Genomic DNA, 16,762 nt, shown 5'->3' on the forward strand with positions numbered 1-16,762 from the left:
TGTTAATACACTCACAAAACCAAAGAAGAGTAAAAATCTATGATAGCAACAAGAAGTCTACACATGACCCATGATTACGTAGTGGCTATAGTAAAATGCTCCAAGATCTAACCCCATACTTACATTTTCTGTTTTCAGAAAGAAAGAATTCTTATCTAGGGTTTAAATTCACAACAACAAAGATACATACAGGGGGAGGAGATAAGAAGTATGACCACTTATTTCCGTAGATGAGCATTGTTCCAAATCAAGTCAAACTTTCAAAAGTTCTGTAAAACTCAATTTTACACTGATGGACATATCTGAGGGAAATGTCAGGCTTATCTTTGCAAATTCCTGCAATTAGTTTGTCACAAGGCATATTTCAAGTACTTATTATCTATTGACTACAAAAATGCAAAGATCCTGTGACAACGAGCACTGATAATAGTCTTCGTTAGAAAAGCCAGTACCAATAGTTATCACCAAAACCCCAAAAGACAGAATTATAAAACTTTGACACGGGCGCTTTACTTTGAAAGATGTAAACAGGAAGTCCAGACTTCCGGAACACGAGCGTGACAACTGGCGTTAGGTCTGTGTAATGAAATGCTGTCAGCTTTAGTAACTACAGAGTTATCATAGGAAATATACACTTTAAAGATTAATACATAGCCATGGGGGGTAAGAATAAACAGCGAACTAAAGGAAATGTTCGGGTGAGTTGCTCCCACTGTCTGTAAGGCAGAGTGTTAAAGACAACAGCTAAAATTGCTAACAACAAAGCCGAAAACGAGCTAATGTAAACTTCTGATTATCACAACGCGTGACATAGCTGTGGTGTTTGATAGATGTAGCTAACCACACTTCGTTTTTTTCTTTCCCGCCACTAGCCGTCCAGCAGCGGCCGAGCTGCTGAGGTCCTGACCCGGGAAGGTGGCGTAATCCCGGCGTTTGTTGGCTTCGGTTCGACCGTCGCCTCGGAGCTGAGTTACGTTCCAGCTGTCCACGGCGCGGAAGACATAGACAACCTGGTAGATGCAGATTTCCGCCTGGTGCTCAGAAAATTGTCGAAGAGGGATGTTGTCACCAGACTCAAGGTGAGTTTAAACCCCAGCTGTAAGTTTAACTGTTATTCTGCTTGATGCCAGATACACAAACCCCGTCATGATTTCACTGTAAATAAGTCATATTACGCAAAACATATGCTGGGAGTTTAGGATATGTTTATATATGCATATGAAACACTGAGAGTTTCAGTGAACAGCCACCAAATAAAAGTTTAACACTTAGAGTGAACTCCAAATCTCCATACTGATGAAACTTTCCTCACCCAGCCAGGAAACTACTTGTCAGTCAATTGTCCAATTACATTTGAGTCGTCTCTGAAAATAGTTGATCTGTATGTAAACATGGTTACCTTTTTAAAACGGTGAATTCTGTACTTTTGATTAAACTGTTGAATTAAAGCAGCAAGTTTGTTTCAATCATGTCTTGGTTGCTTGAGTTAAACGCCACTTTGTTGTGTACAGAGGTCACTTACAAAAACTTAACATTTTGTTGAGATCTAACTGAAACGCAAATTGTAGCAGCTTACTCTCAACAGGAAAGAAATGACGTGATGACATCACACCTGTATTAGCCTCCTTAAACTGGCTTGCACTCCATAGCAGGATTCACTTTTCAGGATCTAAGTTTTAAATAGTCTCAGTGGTTTTGATGCCATCTTACTTAGCTTTTCAGTCATGGCTTGTGACCTTTGAAAGAACTTATCTTTTCACATAAGAGCTGCCCAGTCTGAACAGACTGATAAAAAACCTATATATTCTCACTTGCTTTCAGTTCTAGTTGAGCAGGGTACACGGTCTTTTTTTTTTATAATGCAAGCACAGTCTTACTTACTTTGTTTGATTGTTTTTAGTGTATATTTGTTGTTGATTTAGTGACTGTTGTGTATGGTGTATATTTCGTATAACAGCTGACATTGTTTGAAATGTGCTATAGAAATAAACTTTTGACTTTAGTTGACTAGACATAATTGCTATGTAAAAAGTTAAAAAAGCACACATACCCACACACATGTTACAAACAGTACCATAAAATACTGTGTGGACATGACTGTTAGATACGTTGTTTTTTTGTCCAAACTTGTCTGGTGATTATGTGTAATCTTCTCAGGCTGTGCAGGATTTTGGGTCCATGTGTCAGGAACGGGATGCTGATGTTGTCAAAGGGATCCTACCATACTGGCCAAGGATTTACTGCAAAATATCAGTGGTGAGCTGTCCATTTATTGGGAAATCATGATTAGTTTTCATATTATTTCGATTGTTATTATTGTTACTATTAATTTCAACTATTCTGGAAAAATTAATGACATCTAGTGCATAACAAACCACTCCAACCAGCTCAACAATTGTAGATTTTACACTACTTCAGATTTCATATCAATCAATTCAATTATCCCTTTTTTACCAATGTGTAATTATAAAAATGTGTAAAAGTATTTCTCACTAAGTGGCTGCCTAAAACTACACTAGAAGAACATTTTATGTGAGATTTAAATATGTGTTTGTTTGTTCTTAGGGTGTGTCTATATTAAAAAAGGTTTTCTCTTCATAATGTCTGTCAGGATCACGATCGACGCATTAGGGAGGCTACCCAGCAGGCTTTTGAGCAGCTGGTGCTAAAAGTACGTCGCAGCTTGGCCCCATTTCTGAAAAGCTTGATGGGTCACTGGATTCTGTCCCAGTGTGACACCCACACACCTGCAGCCTCAGCTGCTTTCCAGGCCTTCCAGGCTGCTTTCTCACCCGCAAAACAGCCTGAAGCTATCGGCTTCTGCAAGGATGAAATCCTTAATGTGAGTAGAAGCGGTGGCATCATTGTGGACGTGGTGAATTTTCTGCTTTAGCTGAATTTAACATGCAATTGTTGTTTTTACATTGCAGGTACTTCAAGATGTTTTGTTGAAGGAAACGGCCGACACACTGAGTGATTCCCAGTATGCTAAGATTTCATCTCATTGTAGCACCTCTGTTCGTCCTTCTCACTGTGCGCCACGATGATAATGTATTCTGTCTTTGCTGAGGCACTGATTTTTACTTGTTCTCTAGAAGTTTGACGGAGGAGGAGAGGGAAGCCAAATATGTGCGCATGCTGACCAGTTCTCTGTTGGGGGTGAAGAGACTTCTCTCCCTGCTGCTCCAGGATGACAGGGCGGCCCTGGAGACAGGACTAGCACATCTTGTTAATTCTGGAAAGTTTTGGAAATATGGCAAACACAAGATTCCACAGGTACTAGCTGATTAGGCCTGATTTGAATGGTATTTGTAGTGTGCAAAAAACAAACCCTCAAAACAAACAAACAAGGTGTTTTTGCTGGGCTGTCACCTGCCAACAGAAAGCTTTAAATGCACCATGACATTAATTTCTGTCACTGTTTGTTTGCACGTTTTGGCTAAATCTGAACTGAATAAGCAACTGTTGTTTACTGTTGTAAAAATTACAACTGCAGGTGAGGGGGGCGTTTTTTGAGATGGTGTGTGCTCTGTGTGAGTTCACACCAGGACTGGTCCACGCTGAAGCAGCGCGTCTCTGTCCCGCTGTCCTCCTCAGTATCGACGACACGGATCCTGTAGTGCTGCCCCCCGTGTGGGAGGCTGTTCTCCACGTTGTGTCTACAATCCATGTAAGCTCATGTTTAAAACATGTCCATGCAATAATGATAATACAGCTGGATTTCTGATATTAAAATGAAGTGAAAAAGTAGTGCAAGAAGACATTATGTTAAGCAACAACAAGTAGATGTGTTTTATTTTGTTGTTGTTTTGTCTGTGTGTGGTTTAGGATTGCTGGACACACGTGAATGCCAAGAAAGGCTTCTTGCCCAAACTTTGGGCTCTGTTAAAAGAGGGCGGCAAAGGCATGGCTAAAGCTTTACACCCGAATCTGATGCCGCTTCTTAGTAAACTGCCCCCAGAGGTCACTGATCCAAAGATGGACTTCTTCACCATGTTCTTCACTACATTCGCACAAGGGTAATTAGTTTATGTGTATATTTCTATCTGTTTTTTAAAATGTATGCATGTATTATGTTGAATGAGAAAATTGTACAGGTCAAATTAATACACTCAGAAAGTAAATGTATTACTTGAATTCTTTAGCAAGTCATTTGATGAATAATATTCTTATTACTCTTCACGTAACTTAATAATCTTTTGCACTATATAACCTCAATTGTGTGATTGTGTCAGTCTTTCTAGTGAGCGTGCAGTAACGAGCCCATCAGAAAGTGCGGCGATAGTGACATCTTTTGTTGAGTGCTTGAGATACTGCGTATTACAAAATGCAGAGGATGTGGACGACCAGGGGAAAATAAGGAGCATGCTGAATTCACAGCAGGTGGAGTCACTCAGTCATGCATGCTTTTCCCATAATGGTAAATCTAGCGAGGTTGGCATCTTTCTTACATTTGCTTTTGTCTTTTTGTAGCTTCTACCCCTACTTGAAAATGCTCTAAGAAATCCTTCCCTTCAGAATGGTCCTCTCTTCCTTTCGGTCACTGAAATGCTCATTTCCTGGGAGAAGAGGGTAGGTTTACAAAGGGAAGGTGAAGCCAGTGACAGCAAAGATGTCTTTCAAAGACTTCTGACAGACTTCTGGGAGGAACTTGGTCTTCTCTGTGTGAGTTATGTTGACAACGAGGAGGCAGATCCACAGGCTTTGGAAGGGATAGCCACCTTGCTACATGTAAGCTTACTTTTGAAAAGTCTCTTGCTCAAATGTATTCTCCACAGAAATGGCAATTTTGTCACTGAGGATGCAGGAGATCAATATGACTGTCAGAGCAATTTATGTCAAAAAAAGAAAAGGAAAAAAAGGTCATTAGGTAACAGATAAAGTGGCGCCAAAACAAATCTATTCTCTCCCGTGTTTCTCCAGGTGATGCGTTATCCTGAGAGGGTAAACAAAAAGCAAACACAGAAGAAGAAATCTGTCAGGTTGTGTTTTTCTAAACCAGAAGAAAATGAGAAAACTGGAGTTGAGGGGGATGGCGCTGAGAAGCTTGCGCAGGCGGTGTCAGAGCTTGTGAATGAGAAAGCATTTGGGTCCCTACAGACGCAGCATTTTGAAGATGTAGTGTGCCAGCTGGCACAGCTGTGCCTGGTGCATGTGAATGAGAAAAACTCAGAGAGACATCTTGTTTTCCTCTCCCATCTTATGCGGTCTTTCCACACCCCCAGAGTTTTCAGTGTAAGTCATTTGTTTTTAAATTTTTAATTTTAATTGCAGAGAATTGTATTTTAATGTCAATCATTTATTCCTTCCTTTGAATTTTAGTGGTTGTGTTCTGCTAATCTTCTTTTTTTTTTTTTTTTTACACCCGATGAATTTGTCTTCTTAATTGCAAAATCTGTGAAAACATTGTTTTTACAAATAGGTGTCATGATTTGCAAAACTGCTGACGGTAACGTTAATTATCTGTAATTTTAATGAAGTCTTAAATGTGAAAGAACCCTTGTATGACCCTTTGGATTCAATAGTGAAAATTATTTCATCCTTACCAGCTCTTATAGCTCATTGAAGGTTTCATTTTTTTTCACCCTAACTGTGCTTCTCTTAGACATTGGTTGAATTGGATGACAAAATGACAAAAGACGAGAAGCAGAGGGATGAGGGGATTATGAAAAATCCAGCAGTGCAGTTCCTGTTGGAGCGGGTGGTGGTGTGGCTGGCTGAAAAGGGGCGCACAGACACCGAGCACCTGGTGGAGATGGTCTTCAGCTCGCTTCACTGCTGCAGTGGGCAGGAGACCAACCGCATCCTCAACCATATCACCACGGTGAGGTGCAGATGTGAAACTTGATGTCGAGTCTTCACTATCATCAGGATTCCCACATTTGCTGGAGATTCATCTCAAACCTTTTTCCTGTGCTAATATTTTCACTCTTCACTCTGGTTTCTAGATGGGTCTGTCATGGGGAATTATCCTGCAGATTATTCAGAGGGTATGTGCTACTCACTCACTCATTTCTTTTTTCTTTTCTTCAGCTTGTTCCCTACATATATATCAAATTTATGATGCTGGAACTGTCTGTGCTGCTCTGCTATCTTTCCTGTCAGGCATGTACGGATCCGGAGACTCTGAAGAGCTGCAGTGATTGGCTAAAAGGTTCGGTTCTGGGTGAACAACTCCTGGGATTGACTGAGGAGCTCTGCAAGGTGGGGAGCAGCTCTTGCGACTCCATCTCTTCTACAAGCGGCCACAGTTGGACGCTTATCAGCCTGGTCCTCTCTCAGCATCACAACAATGGTGAACACAAAATCAAACATTTTTACAAAAAAAAAAAACTTTTTTGTTTGCTTGTTTTACTCAAAAATCACGTGTTCTGTCTGTTTTACATATGCAGAGTCTCTGATCGGAGAGGTGTACATGGAGAAAATCTTGGAGAAACTCCACGCCACTCTGTCTGAGACCAAAAGCCTATCAGATAAAGGCAACATGGAGCCACTCATCTCCTTCATTTGTGATGTGGCTTCCACGTTCTTCTCTTCTGTACAAGACTGCCTTCTTCTCGTCTCCGCTGAGGAGCTCTTGCTCACCGTCTTCCAGCTCACTGCTCAAGATCAGGCGCACACTCACTTATCTGGTGGGTTTTTGCACAGTGCACAAGCCTCATGCATACTTGACAGGTATGATTTAAAAACAAACAAAGCAAAACTCATTTGTCGTGATATTGTTTTGATAGACTCACTTTTACATAAAATGAGGAAAGTGTGCGTGGCTGGGGTCCAGTCATTGGTCCAACACTGTGAATATGAGGTCAAAGAAGGCGGCTTCCTGCACAGTGCAGCTGTTTGGGTGAGGAAGCAGCTGCTTGCCACACCGCTGGATATGAAAGGGTAAGGAAATGCTTCTTTAAAAAATAAAGTGGTCTGTAATTGAACTAATTCTGACCTGTTTATTGCATGTGATGCATACTTGAAGAATCTTTTCCTGTCTTGTTGCAATTAAGATTTCCGGCTGTTATTTTGTTACAGCATACAGGTTCTAGTTTTGGCCGTACAAAGCGTGGTGGAGTCGATCATCTCTGTCTGTGATCAGGCGTCCTCCATCATCATCCAGTTCTTTACCCTCCTGATGCCCAGCCAGACAGAGTGGACAAGAATCAGGCGGGCCTTACCTCCTCAGGTCGGTAACCTTAATGCACATCAATTTTACTAAAGGGATCATTTGGGCACTGGCAAACAATGGGCAAATATTTTAAACGGAAGAATTTTTTTAAAATTAAAGCTTGCAATTAAATATTTGATACTAATCCATAGTTTTACTCCTATTCTCTGTGTCTTCAGTGGATCAAAAGCCCTTTACTGTCTAGCCGTTTGCGAGATGTTTGTGAAAAACCCTCCATGGACATGTGGAAGTTCAGGGAGTTGAACAAGCTGCCAGCCCACCTGTGTGCCTGTGCTCTTTTAGGGAAGGTGGCACACAGTGCTGCATTCACACATGGTGGCCAGAGTGAGGCAGAAAGTCCTTCACTTCAACAAAACCTTACATACACAGGTAGACAAATTGAACAGAACATGAGCTACAGTTTTCCCTCAACTTATTTATTTATTTATTTTTTATTCCGAGACTACATGATGTATTTTTTATTTGACAGACTATAATGTTTAATCCATTTTTTGGTGCCCTTTTGTTCATTAGTTTCAGAACTACTTTACGCTCTGCAGTGGTGTAAGGAGTTAAACTACAGCCCTACGATGGTGTCGACATATCACAACATGCTGACTGACTGGGGCCTCTCAGAAGGGCTTAATGGACAGGTTCCAATGAAACCCCTGCAGGAGACTCTCTACACGAGGTGATATTTACTCACTAATTCCTGACAAAGAACAGATTTATTTAGCACTTGGCAAGACCAACCTGTGTCGTAAAATTCTGTATAAACAGAAGCTGATTTATTGAGTTTTCAGCTCTACTGGAAATATCTCATTTATGTTTTTTGCTCTGTCTTTGATTCACATCTCACTTTCTAGGCAGTAATTTAAAACACCATTCAGTGATTTATTTATTTATTTTTTTTAAATTGTCTTGTTGCCATTTAGGTCAGTGACAGAGGGAGGTCTGTGGTCTCTGACTCTAGAAAACTACATCCACAGCAACAGCTTGGAAGGCGCAGCAGTGAGGAAGCTTTATGGTAGTGCAAACAGGTCAGCAGTTGATCAGTTAAAATTGTTTAAATTCACGGATTTCACACTCAGAGCTGTCATGTGGCTGCTTTTGTAGCTGTGTTGCATATTCATAATTTTCTGTGTTTGACTAGTTTGTTCCCAGTGTCTCAAAGCAAACTGAACACACTCCAGGTACTCTGCCCCAGTATGAGCAATGAAGACAGGGAGAGTCTTGTAGCTTTGGCTACTGCTGGATTAGTCAACTGGCAGGAGGATGAAAGTAAGAACACACATATGAATATACACACAAATGCACACATGCTTATTTTGCACTTGAAGAAGTGAATAATAATTGTGCCTGTGTGTCTCAGATGTGTATGGGTGTCTGGCAGTGCTGCTGTGCTGTCTGAATGCCAGCACACAAGTAGAGGACAAGGTTGTGCAGGCTATCCTGGCCACTGTGATGGAATGGAGGAACAGCAGGGAGGACTGGTTCCTCTTTAGCTGGTAATGTAACTGCATAAGCTGTTTATTAATCTCTCGAAACACAAAGTTTGTGTACACTGATATCAAAACCCTCGACAGCTGAAGTTTATAACATCTCGATAACATTGGTTATCGTATTCCAGGGGTCACGGGATAAAGTAAGAAGCAAATGAGCAGTTCCAAAATGCTAAAGTCTTATAGGGGGTTCTTGGTAAAATGTGGTTTGTACCTACTAAACGAGATGATTCACATGAATGTTAATTTGACACATACCCCTTGCACCACTGGCATCTGTAAAATATGCTGGAAAACAAGTCCTACTATAAGATAAGGTAAGATTAAATTGGCTATACTTTATACCAGATTTGGTCAATTCTTTTAAACAATGGTATATTCTTCAATAAAGTTAATAAAAACAGTTACAATTGGTTAAATTGTGTGACTCACTGGTGTATTTTCTACTGGTTTTGACTGCTTTTTCTATTTCACATGTTTTAGTGACCTGTCCAAAGCAACTTCAGAGCAGTTGAACCTTAGTGTGGAGATCATGCGGTTCCTGTCCTGGCTGGTGACTCGCTGTCCAGCAATTCTAGGGGGAAGCCAGTGGGACTTCCTGCTGTGCTCTATGTTGGCATGGTTGGAGGTGAGATGTATCTCATAGATGAGCCTTTTTCACATATACACCGCAGTCAAAAATCGTTCTAAACTTTAGCCCGCTGAGCGTCATGGGCAAACAGAAACGTCCAAATCGGTATGATCAGGCATTAAACGGATTATCCTCCAGCTGTCTTCGCACTGCAGAGTCCCAAACATTGTTTGGAGTTTATCTGTGAAAACGGCTGTTTTGTTTTTTTTTGTTTTCACTGTATTTAAATTGTTAGTCTTTGTTGTGATACTCTGCTACTCCCAGAATGTTTATTTCTCACAGTCTTCGACTTTATTTGCTTGCTTTCAATCTCAGACTGCCAGTGAGAATGTTGGAAGTCTATGGAACCCATGGGTGCAGCTCTTTGTGTGCGAGAACGCTGGATTGATAGTGAAGCTGAATGAGTTCTTCACAACATTATCTTCGTCCAATATAGCAGACAAGCTGCCACCAGAACTGGCTGGCGAATGGACAGATTTCTTTGTAGAGGGAATCTACAACCTGCTGTTACCGCTGCCTGTCAGTATCACAGGTATGTGTGGATATGATGTTTTTCTTTCCAATTTTGCTAAACATTGGATAGCACATATCCTCTGTGTAACTGAATAGTACATTTTTGATCCAGAGATTCAGTCGGAAATTGTGGAAGAAAGTTGATACCTCAGTCACGACCCTGAAGTTGAAAGTGGACAAACATTATCAGCAAGAGCAGAGAGTGGTGTGAAAGTGTTTGACCCTCTTCCCGAGTTCCTCTTCTTTTATATGTATGTCACATTTACATGTTTCAGATTATTAAACACATTTAAATATTAGACAAAGATAACACAAGTAAACACAAAGTGCAGTTTTTAAATTAAGGTATTTATTGTTAAGGGGAAACAAATCCAAACCTACATGGCCCTTTGTGAATAAATGATCTGATTAAACCTAATAACTGGTTGGGCCACCCTTAGCAGCAACAACTGCAATCAAGCTTTTGTGATAACTGGCAACGAGTGTTTTACAGCGCTGTGGAGGAATTTTGACCCACTCATCTTTGCAGAATTGTTGTAATTCAGAAACGTTGGAGGGTTTTCGAACATGAACTGCCTTTTTAAGGTTGTTGATTTTGTCTAAGCTGCTCCAAAGTCTTTATTTTGTTTTTCTTAAGGCATTCTGAGGTGGACTTGCTGGTGTGTTTTGGATCATAGTCCTGTTATAAGAACCAAGTGCGCTTTAGCTTGAGGTCACAAACAGATGGCCGGATGTTCTCCTTCAGGATGTTTTGGTAGACAGCAGAATTGATGGTTCCATTTACCACAGACAGTCTTTCAGGTCCTCAGGCAGCAAAACAGCCCCAGACCATCACACTACCACCACCATTTTTACTGTTGGTGTGATGTCCTTTTCTGCAGTGCTGTGTTATTTTACACTAGATGTAATGGGACACACACCTTCCAGAAAGTTCAACTTTTGTCTTGTCAGTATTTTCCCAAAAGTCTTGGGAATCATCAAGATGTTTTCTGGTAAATCTTTTGCTCAGCAGTAGGTTTTGTCTTGGAACTCTGCCATGCCGGCCATTCTTTCCCATTGTCTGTCTTATGGTGGAGTCATGAACACTCACCTTAACTGAGGCGAGTGAGGCCTGCAGTTCTTTGGATGTTGTTCTGGGGTCTTTTGTGACCTTTTGGACGAGTCGTCGCTGTGCTCTTCGGGTAATTGTGGTCGGCCAGCCACCCCTGAGAAGGTTCACCGCTGTCCATGTTTTTGCCATTATAATGGCTCTCACTGTGGTCTCACATGATGTCGATCTTTTGGTGTGCTCCACTTTGTGAGGTAGGTCTCATTTAAGTGATTTCTTGATTGAGAACAGGCGTTGCAGTAATCAACCCCACCCCACCAATAATAAACACCTTTACTTAGAAACTGCATTTTGTGTTTACTCGTGTTGTCTTTGTCTAATATTAAATTTGTTTGATGAACTGAAGCGTTTAACTGGGACAAACATACAAAAAATAGGATATCAGGAAGTGGGCAAACACTTTTTCAAACCATTATACTTCACTTTCAGAATTAAATTTAGAACAAGTCTCTGTTTCTTTCTGTCCCACAAGCACTTTTATTTGAAAATTAATTTTTTCAAAGTAAAGGTGAAATGCAGATATGTCATAACTAGTCTCACTGCAAACAACCACACTTTTTAAATCAATAGGAATGCAAAGAGTGGAACCCTACTTGTCATGTGTGAAGTTTAAAGTAAAAACATGTGGCAGACAGTGTGCAATATGAATCTCCAGAGGTTTTTTTAAATCTCCTCAGTGGCTTCATGGTGTAGTAGTTAACAGTTTGCCTAATGTGTGAAAGATCCCTGGTTTGAGACCTGGAGCAGACACAAGTCCCTCAGAGGGTTTCATCTGAAGAGGCAAAATCTGTGCCAAATCAAATAAAGTGGATCGGTTGAAGAAGAAGACAGATGTTTTAGCTCCTGACAGTAAAGGACTTCAAATTTAGTGGAATTAACTCACTGTCATTAGATAAATTTATATGTAGATGTTTTAATTTCTGTATACCATTTAATATATGCAGTATTATAGCATGTATGATATTTAATGTCGGTTATTTACATATGCACAAGTGCATAATAAGTGTAAGTAATTGTCTTTTTTAAAAAACAAACAAACGTATCTCTCTATTATATGGTTTAGGAAGATGATGTACATGTTAAAGCATTACGTAGTCCTGTATGTAGTACTCTAATCATTCTCTTTGTTATGTTATTCAGAGGCCTTTGCTGAACCAGATGACCCCGTGTTCCCTTTGGCAGTACTGCAGTCAGTCGGTGTTGCACTGACGCATGTACCTGTGCAGCAGCTAACCCAAAACTCGTTGCCACCGCGCTTCATAGCGGACCAGAAGACGAACCTGCCAGAGCCTCTTCAAACACTCCTCAACACTTTCTGTCCTCTGCTCCTGTTTAAGGCCAGACCTCTTCAGATCGCCGTCTACCACATATTGGAAAAGTGAGGATTTCGAATATACAGTGTTATATTTATCCTGAAAACTTGAGCGCCTGCAGGCATTTGCACATAGTCCCCTCACGTATACGGTAAGGTATAAAAAATGAATGTACTTTCTTCTTGTCAATGCAGGGTCATGCCTCAGCTGCCCGAGTGTGATGGAGAAGGCGACAACAATAAATCTGACGACGACAGAGATGAGCCATGCCTGTAAGTCATTTGGGATCGTCTTGTTGCACAGATGCAATGGTTTCTTGTCCACTTTCGTTGTTTTGTCATATACAAAATATTGTCAGGTTTTGTTATAGGTAAAATTTTTAAGCGATTCTTACAGTTAGATCTTGTGTTCAGGTCTCCTCCAGCGTCTCTGATGGCCATCCTGTCAACCTGCGAAGAGCTGTGTGATAACATCCTGTCAGGCATTCAGGTGGGAGAGTTTGCAGTGGTCCAGCCTCTCAGCGTGGAGTACTCCTGCATACTAGGATACTTGCTGTCCTGGAAGCTGCTTCTCACTTTTTTTAAATCCTCATCGTCGCATGTGAGTCACAAGATGGAATTTTAAATTTAATTGTATGACAGAATATGAGCAAGCCATATTAGTTCTGTGGTGAGAATGAGATTTGATGAGGGTATTTTTCAAAATATTAACTTGTCTTAATAATTTCTGCAGCTGCGTGCCAATTATGCCCAGTACCTTAAGAGAAGCTGCTCCCTTAACAAACTCCTTCTCCACGTCTTCAAACTGATGCCCGAGAACCCGGCCTATCCAGGCCAGGAGGCAGAGGCGAGGGAGACTAAAACCTTCTTCACAGAGAGCCTGAATCTGGCTGTTGACAGTAAGCAACATATACACACCTACAGTTACGAGACAAAGTTTAACCCATTAGATTACCAAGATTTCAGCGCTGGTTCACAAGTGAATATGTTCACCAGTGACTGTCAGTAAACCGTTGTTTTCACAGTATCTCCCATCAGTTAATTCAGTGGCCATTGAAAAACAAGGGTTAGGGTTGTTCATAACGGGTAAATCAGCACCTTTGCCTTTGCGCCTTGCTCTCTGTTTACCATGATACACTGGTATTGTATCACCAAAGCCAGTTTGTGTATTGATTTCTCACATCCCTCATCTCTATCGTAACCTCGGCCTATAAATGTGGTGTTTCCAAGGAGTTCTCAACCTTTCTCTTGAGAGCATATGTAGCCTTTTTTGTACTTAAACATCAGATTTAAATATCGCCTCCTGTTCTTCTTCCCTGTAGAGTGTGACAGTGTTGAGTGGGAGCTCCCTCACCTGGCTTGCAGTGTGTACTACAGCACAGTGCAAGACCTGCCTGCCATGGTTCGACTGTGGTGGAATAGCCAGGAGAAGAGAGTGAGCGCAGCCGTGGAGAAGTTCACGATTAAATACATCAGTCCTGTTCTCTCAGCCCAGGAGATCTCATCTGTCCACACCAGCACTCAAATGTTTGACAGCATGACTGTAAGTTTACTTAGTTATTACTTAGTTAAAGAGCTTAAAATTTCCAAGTTAGTTTGAGCACCAAATCTGTTGTCTTGTTGGTACAGATTTCTTTTTTTAATTCAAGTTACAATCTGAAACCTTTTGCAATTAATTGGTATTAAAAAACTATTGCAGAATTCTCATATAATTCTAATATGCTGTTTCAGCTTTTTATAAATTATGTCATTTAAAATGCAATAATAGCATACGATGAGTGTTTCCTCCACTACTCCGTCTACTTTGTTCATTTTTAAGCTTTCGTTATTCACATCCTCACTGCCAAAAACACACCGAGACCTCTTCTCTTCATTTTGAATGGCTTTTATGAAGCCGCTGTTGACACACTGTTTCTCATGTTTTCAATTTTTTAACATCACAAAGTTAACATGAAGTGGAATCATAGAAATCAGAATCAATGAAACTCAGCCACACAGCCTGGAACCGAGTATATGAGCTGAACACTCTAGTGTAGCTGAAATAGCCGACTCGTCTTACATTTTAAATAGGAAAATGTATTCACACATAATAACTTTCTTTTAGATTGTTCTCTGGCATTTTCAGAAAATTACAAAAAAATAATGAAACAATAACCAGCAGCTCCCTTGGGTCGCAACCCTACTTTGGGAAGAGGCGTAGTAAACAATGGCATTTCTGCAGTTTACAGTCCAGATGTTTAACTTTTCTGAGCTGGCCTCTGGGCTTTTTTTTTTCTTTTCTTTTACTATGTGAAATTCCTCATCTTCTCTGCACTGAACCGTTTGCAGTTACTTACGCGATCTTGTCGAAATCTGCAGATGCCTTCTTCTTAGCCTGTGGTAAAAGGTTTTTGTAGTAATAAACACTGAAGATGAATAAATCCTGCAGTGCTACACCTGCCTCACATTTGCAGTATAATGATGCACAAACAATAGTTTCTGTTAAATCGAATTTAATGAACCCTCACTTGACAATAATGCATTCAGTTCATTAAGTAGGATCCTGGCATTTAATTATATAGCAGGTGGCTGATTGTTTAACTGAAAGACCCCCAGTGAAAACTTGCTTTTTTTTTTCTCTCTTTTCTTTGTGCCCCAGGTCAAGGCCCGCTCAGCAGCACGGGAGGTGATTGCCACCTATTCTGTGGATGATATCTTCATTGAGTTGGTGATTCAGCTTCCACAGAATTACCCTTTGGGTTCTATTGCTGTGGAGAGTGGGAGGCGTGTGGGTGTTGCCGTGCAGCAGTGGAGGAACTGGATGCTACAGCTGAGCACCTACCTAACACATCAGGTACACAAAAAGAAACAAACAAAAAGTATATATGCAAGAAGCTGCTGTAATAAGTTGGGGTGTTGTTTTTCAACCCTTGTTGTTTGTATTATATCCTGGTAAAGTAAAGTTTGTTGAGTAGAAAGGCCAGTGCTGGCACTACAGGGCTGTGCAGATACTTTCTTTTCAGATAACGGCTAAGAAAAAGAATACAAAACCACTGAGAAAATGTAATTATATGTGCTCTTTTAGAATGGCAGTATAATGGAGGGTCTGGCTCTGTGGAAGAACAATGTGGATAAGCGTTTTGAGGGAATAGAGGACTGCATGATCTGCTTCTCCGTCATCCACGGATCCAACTACTCTCTGCCGAAGAAGGCTTGCCGCACATGCAAAAAGAAGTTCCACTCTGCGTGTTTGGTGAGATATTGATATATTTTATAAATATTCATTTATCTTTTATCAGTCTTTATAGAGATCACTGACCATGAACTGCAGCCTGTCTATTAGTAACAATATATTTTTTCCCTCTTCTTGCTACAGTACAAATGGTTCACTTCCAGCAACAAGTCCACCTGTCCACTCTGCAGAGAGACCTTCTTTTAAACGCAGTCTGATGACCTTGGCTGAAAAGACGACTGTTCTTTTAATGAACCGCAGCTGGATTGACATTGATTACGTGAAGGTTATTACAAAACTCAAACTTAAGGTCGAACGTGTTAGATCAGTGAAATGAACGGCCTCGTTTGGATCGAAAAATAATGCGGAAATCGAAAGTAAAATCCACCAGAATCTAGTTCTAATTGTAATTTCAGAACGTTTCTGTCTGTATTCACAGTCCAGTTGGTTCATTTGCTTTGTTTATCCCAGTGCATTACTGTACTGTATATATCCAGCATCAGCTGCTCCCTGCTGGTGTTGCGCTGATTTTTTTCTGTAGTCTGATTTGTTCCATCTTTAAAAATGCACAGGTGTGCAACAAAAAAAAGTTGCAAAGTTGAAAAATGAGAGCTGGTCGTGCTTCAATCATTAAGAAGCAGCTGTTTTAATTAGTAGGTCTGTAAACTTAAAAAATAAAGAGAGATTTAGTTGAAGGATTACAATGGCTAGGAGGATTTTCACCAATATTTCCTAATATTTAGGAGTGTACAAAGATGATGTGTGATTTAGTTTCATGCATTTCATCTCTGAAACGCATGAACGAGAGCTTCATTGAGGTGGTTTTTAATATGAACACAATTATTCTAAAATATAGCGCAACTTAATGTTATGTGTCCACCCTGTGCCTGCAGAAAGCTGTAAATGGTGATTGAAAGTAAATAAAATACAATATGATTAATGCGTGTCTTCGATTCAATGCAGCAGAGCTGAACAAAGAATAGATGCAGGAAAATAAACTCTTAAGCTGTGTTCCACAGAAAATTATGTTATTTTTACTGTCAAAAGTTTATGCTTGTTACCATCAATAGTCGTCACGGTGATGTATACCGTATAGCAAGTTGCTTTTGTATAGGAACACAAAAGGCTGGCCTTGAAGTCTCCCAGGATGTTACAGACAAAGACCAGGTGGAGAATGATAAATAAATATATCAGTTTTGCTGGTGACTGAGTCATGCAATAGAGGAGAGTGCATATGCGGGGATTCATAAAGGTAAAAAAAAAGACTGCCCTTGTATTTCTTCACCTTTTGCATGCACAGACTTTTACTCTCGAATCTACAAAGTTTTA

At 40.4% G+C, this 16,762-nt stretch overlaps 1 protein-coding gene across 2 annotated transcripts; it reads left to right on the plus strand.

Annotated features, from left to right (window-relative positions):
• Positions 1 to 518: 518 nt before the first annotated feature.
• Positions 519 to 16,373, plus strand: ltn1 (listerin E3 ubiquitin protein ligase 1). Of its 2 annotated transcripts, none has more exons than XM_026182319.1 (32): positions 519 to 698; positions 873 to 1,079; positions 2,158 to 2,256; positions 2,612 to 2,842; positions 2,931 to 2,983; positions 3,096 to 3,276; positions 3,497 to 3,670; positions 3,829 to 4,019; positions 4,236 to 4,383; positions 4,474 to 4,731; positions 4,924 to 5,235; positions 5,606 to 5,824; positions 5,949 to 5,990; positions 6,106 to 6,295; positions 6,393 to 6,632; positions 6,732 to 6,885; positions 7,024 to 7,174; positions 7,336 to 7,546; positions 7,691 to 7,847; positions 8,092 to 8,196; positions 8,310 to 8,437; positions 8,529 to 8,664; positions 9,142 to 9,286; positions 9,605 to 9,821; positions 12,051 to 12,288; positions 12,418 to 12,495; positions 12,637 to 12,823; positions 12,956 to 13,121; positions 13,545 to 13,765; positions 14,861 to 15,055; positions 15,287 to 15,454; positions 15,578 to 16,373. In XM_026182319.1, the coding sequence occupies exons 1-32, from the start codon at positions 657 to 659 to the stop codon at positions 15,638 to 15,640; spliced, it is 5,307 nt and encodes a 1,768-aa protein (XP_026038104.1). In that variant the 5' UTR covers positions 519 to 656; the 3' UTR covers positions 15,641 to 16,373. The 2 variants fall into 2 exon arrangements, with proteins under 2 accessions (XP_026038104.1, XP_026038105.1); XM_026182320.1 differs by having other exon boundaries at positions 3,099 to 3,276.
• The last annotated feature ends 389 nt before the right edge of the window (positions 16,374 to 16,762 follow it).

The sequence above is a fragment of the Astatotilapia calliptera genome, chromosome 10 (assembly GCF_900246225.1).
Source record: "Astatotilapia calliptera chromosome 10, fAstCal1.2, whole genome shotgun sequence".
Taxonomy (NCBI): Eukaryota; Metazoa; Chordata; class Actinopteri; order Cichliformes; family Cichlidae; genus Astatotilapia; species Astatotilapia calliptera.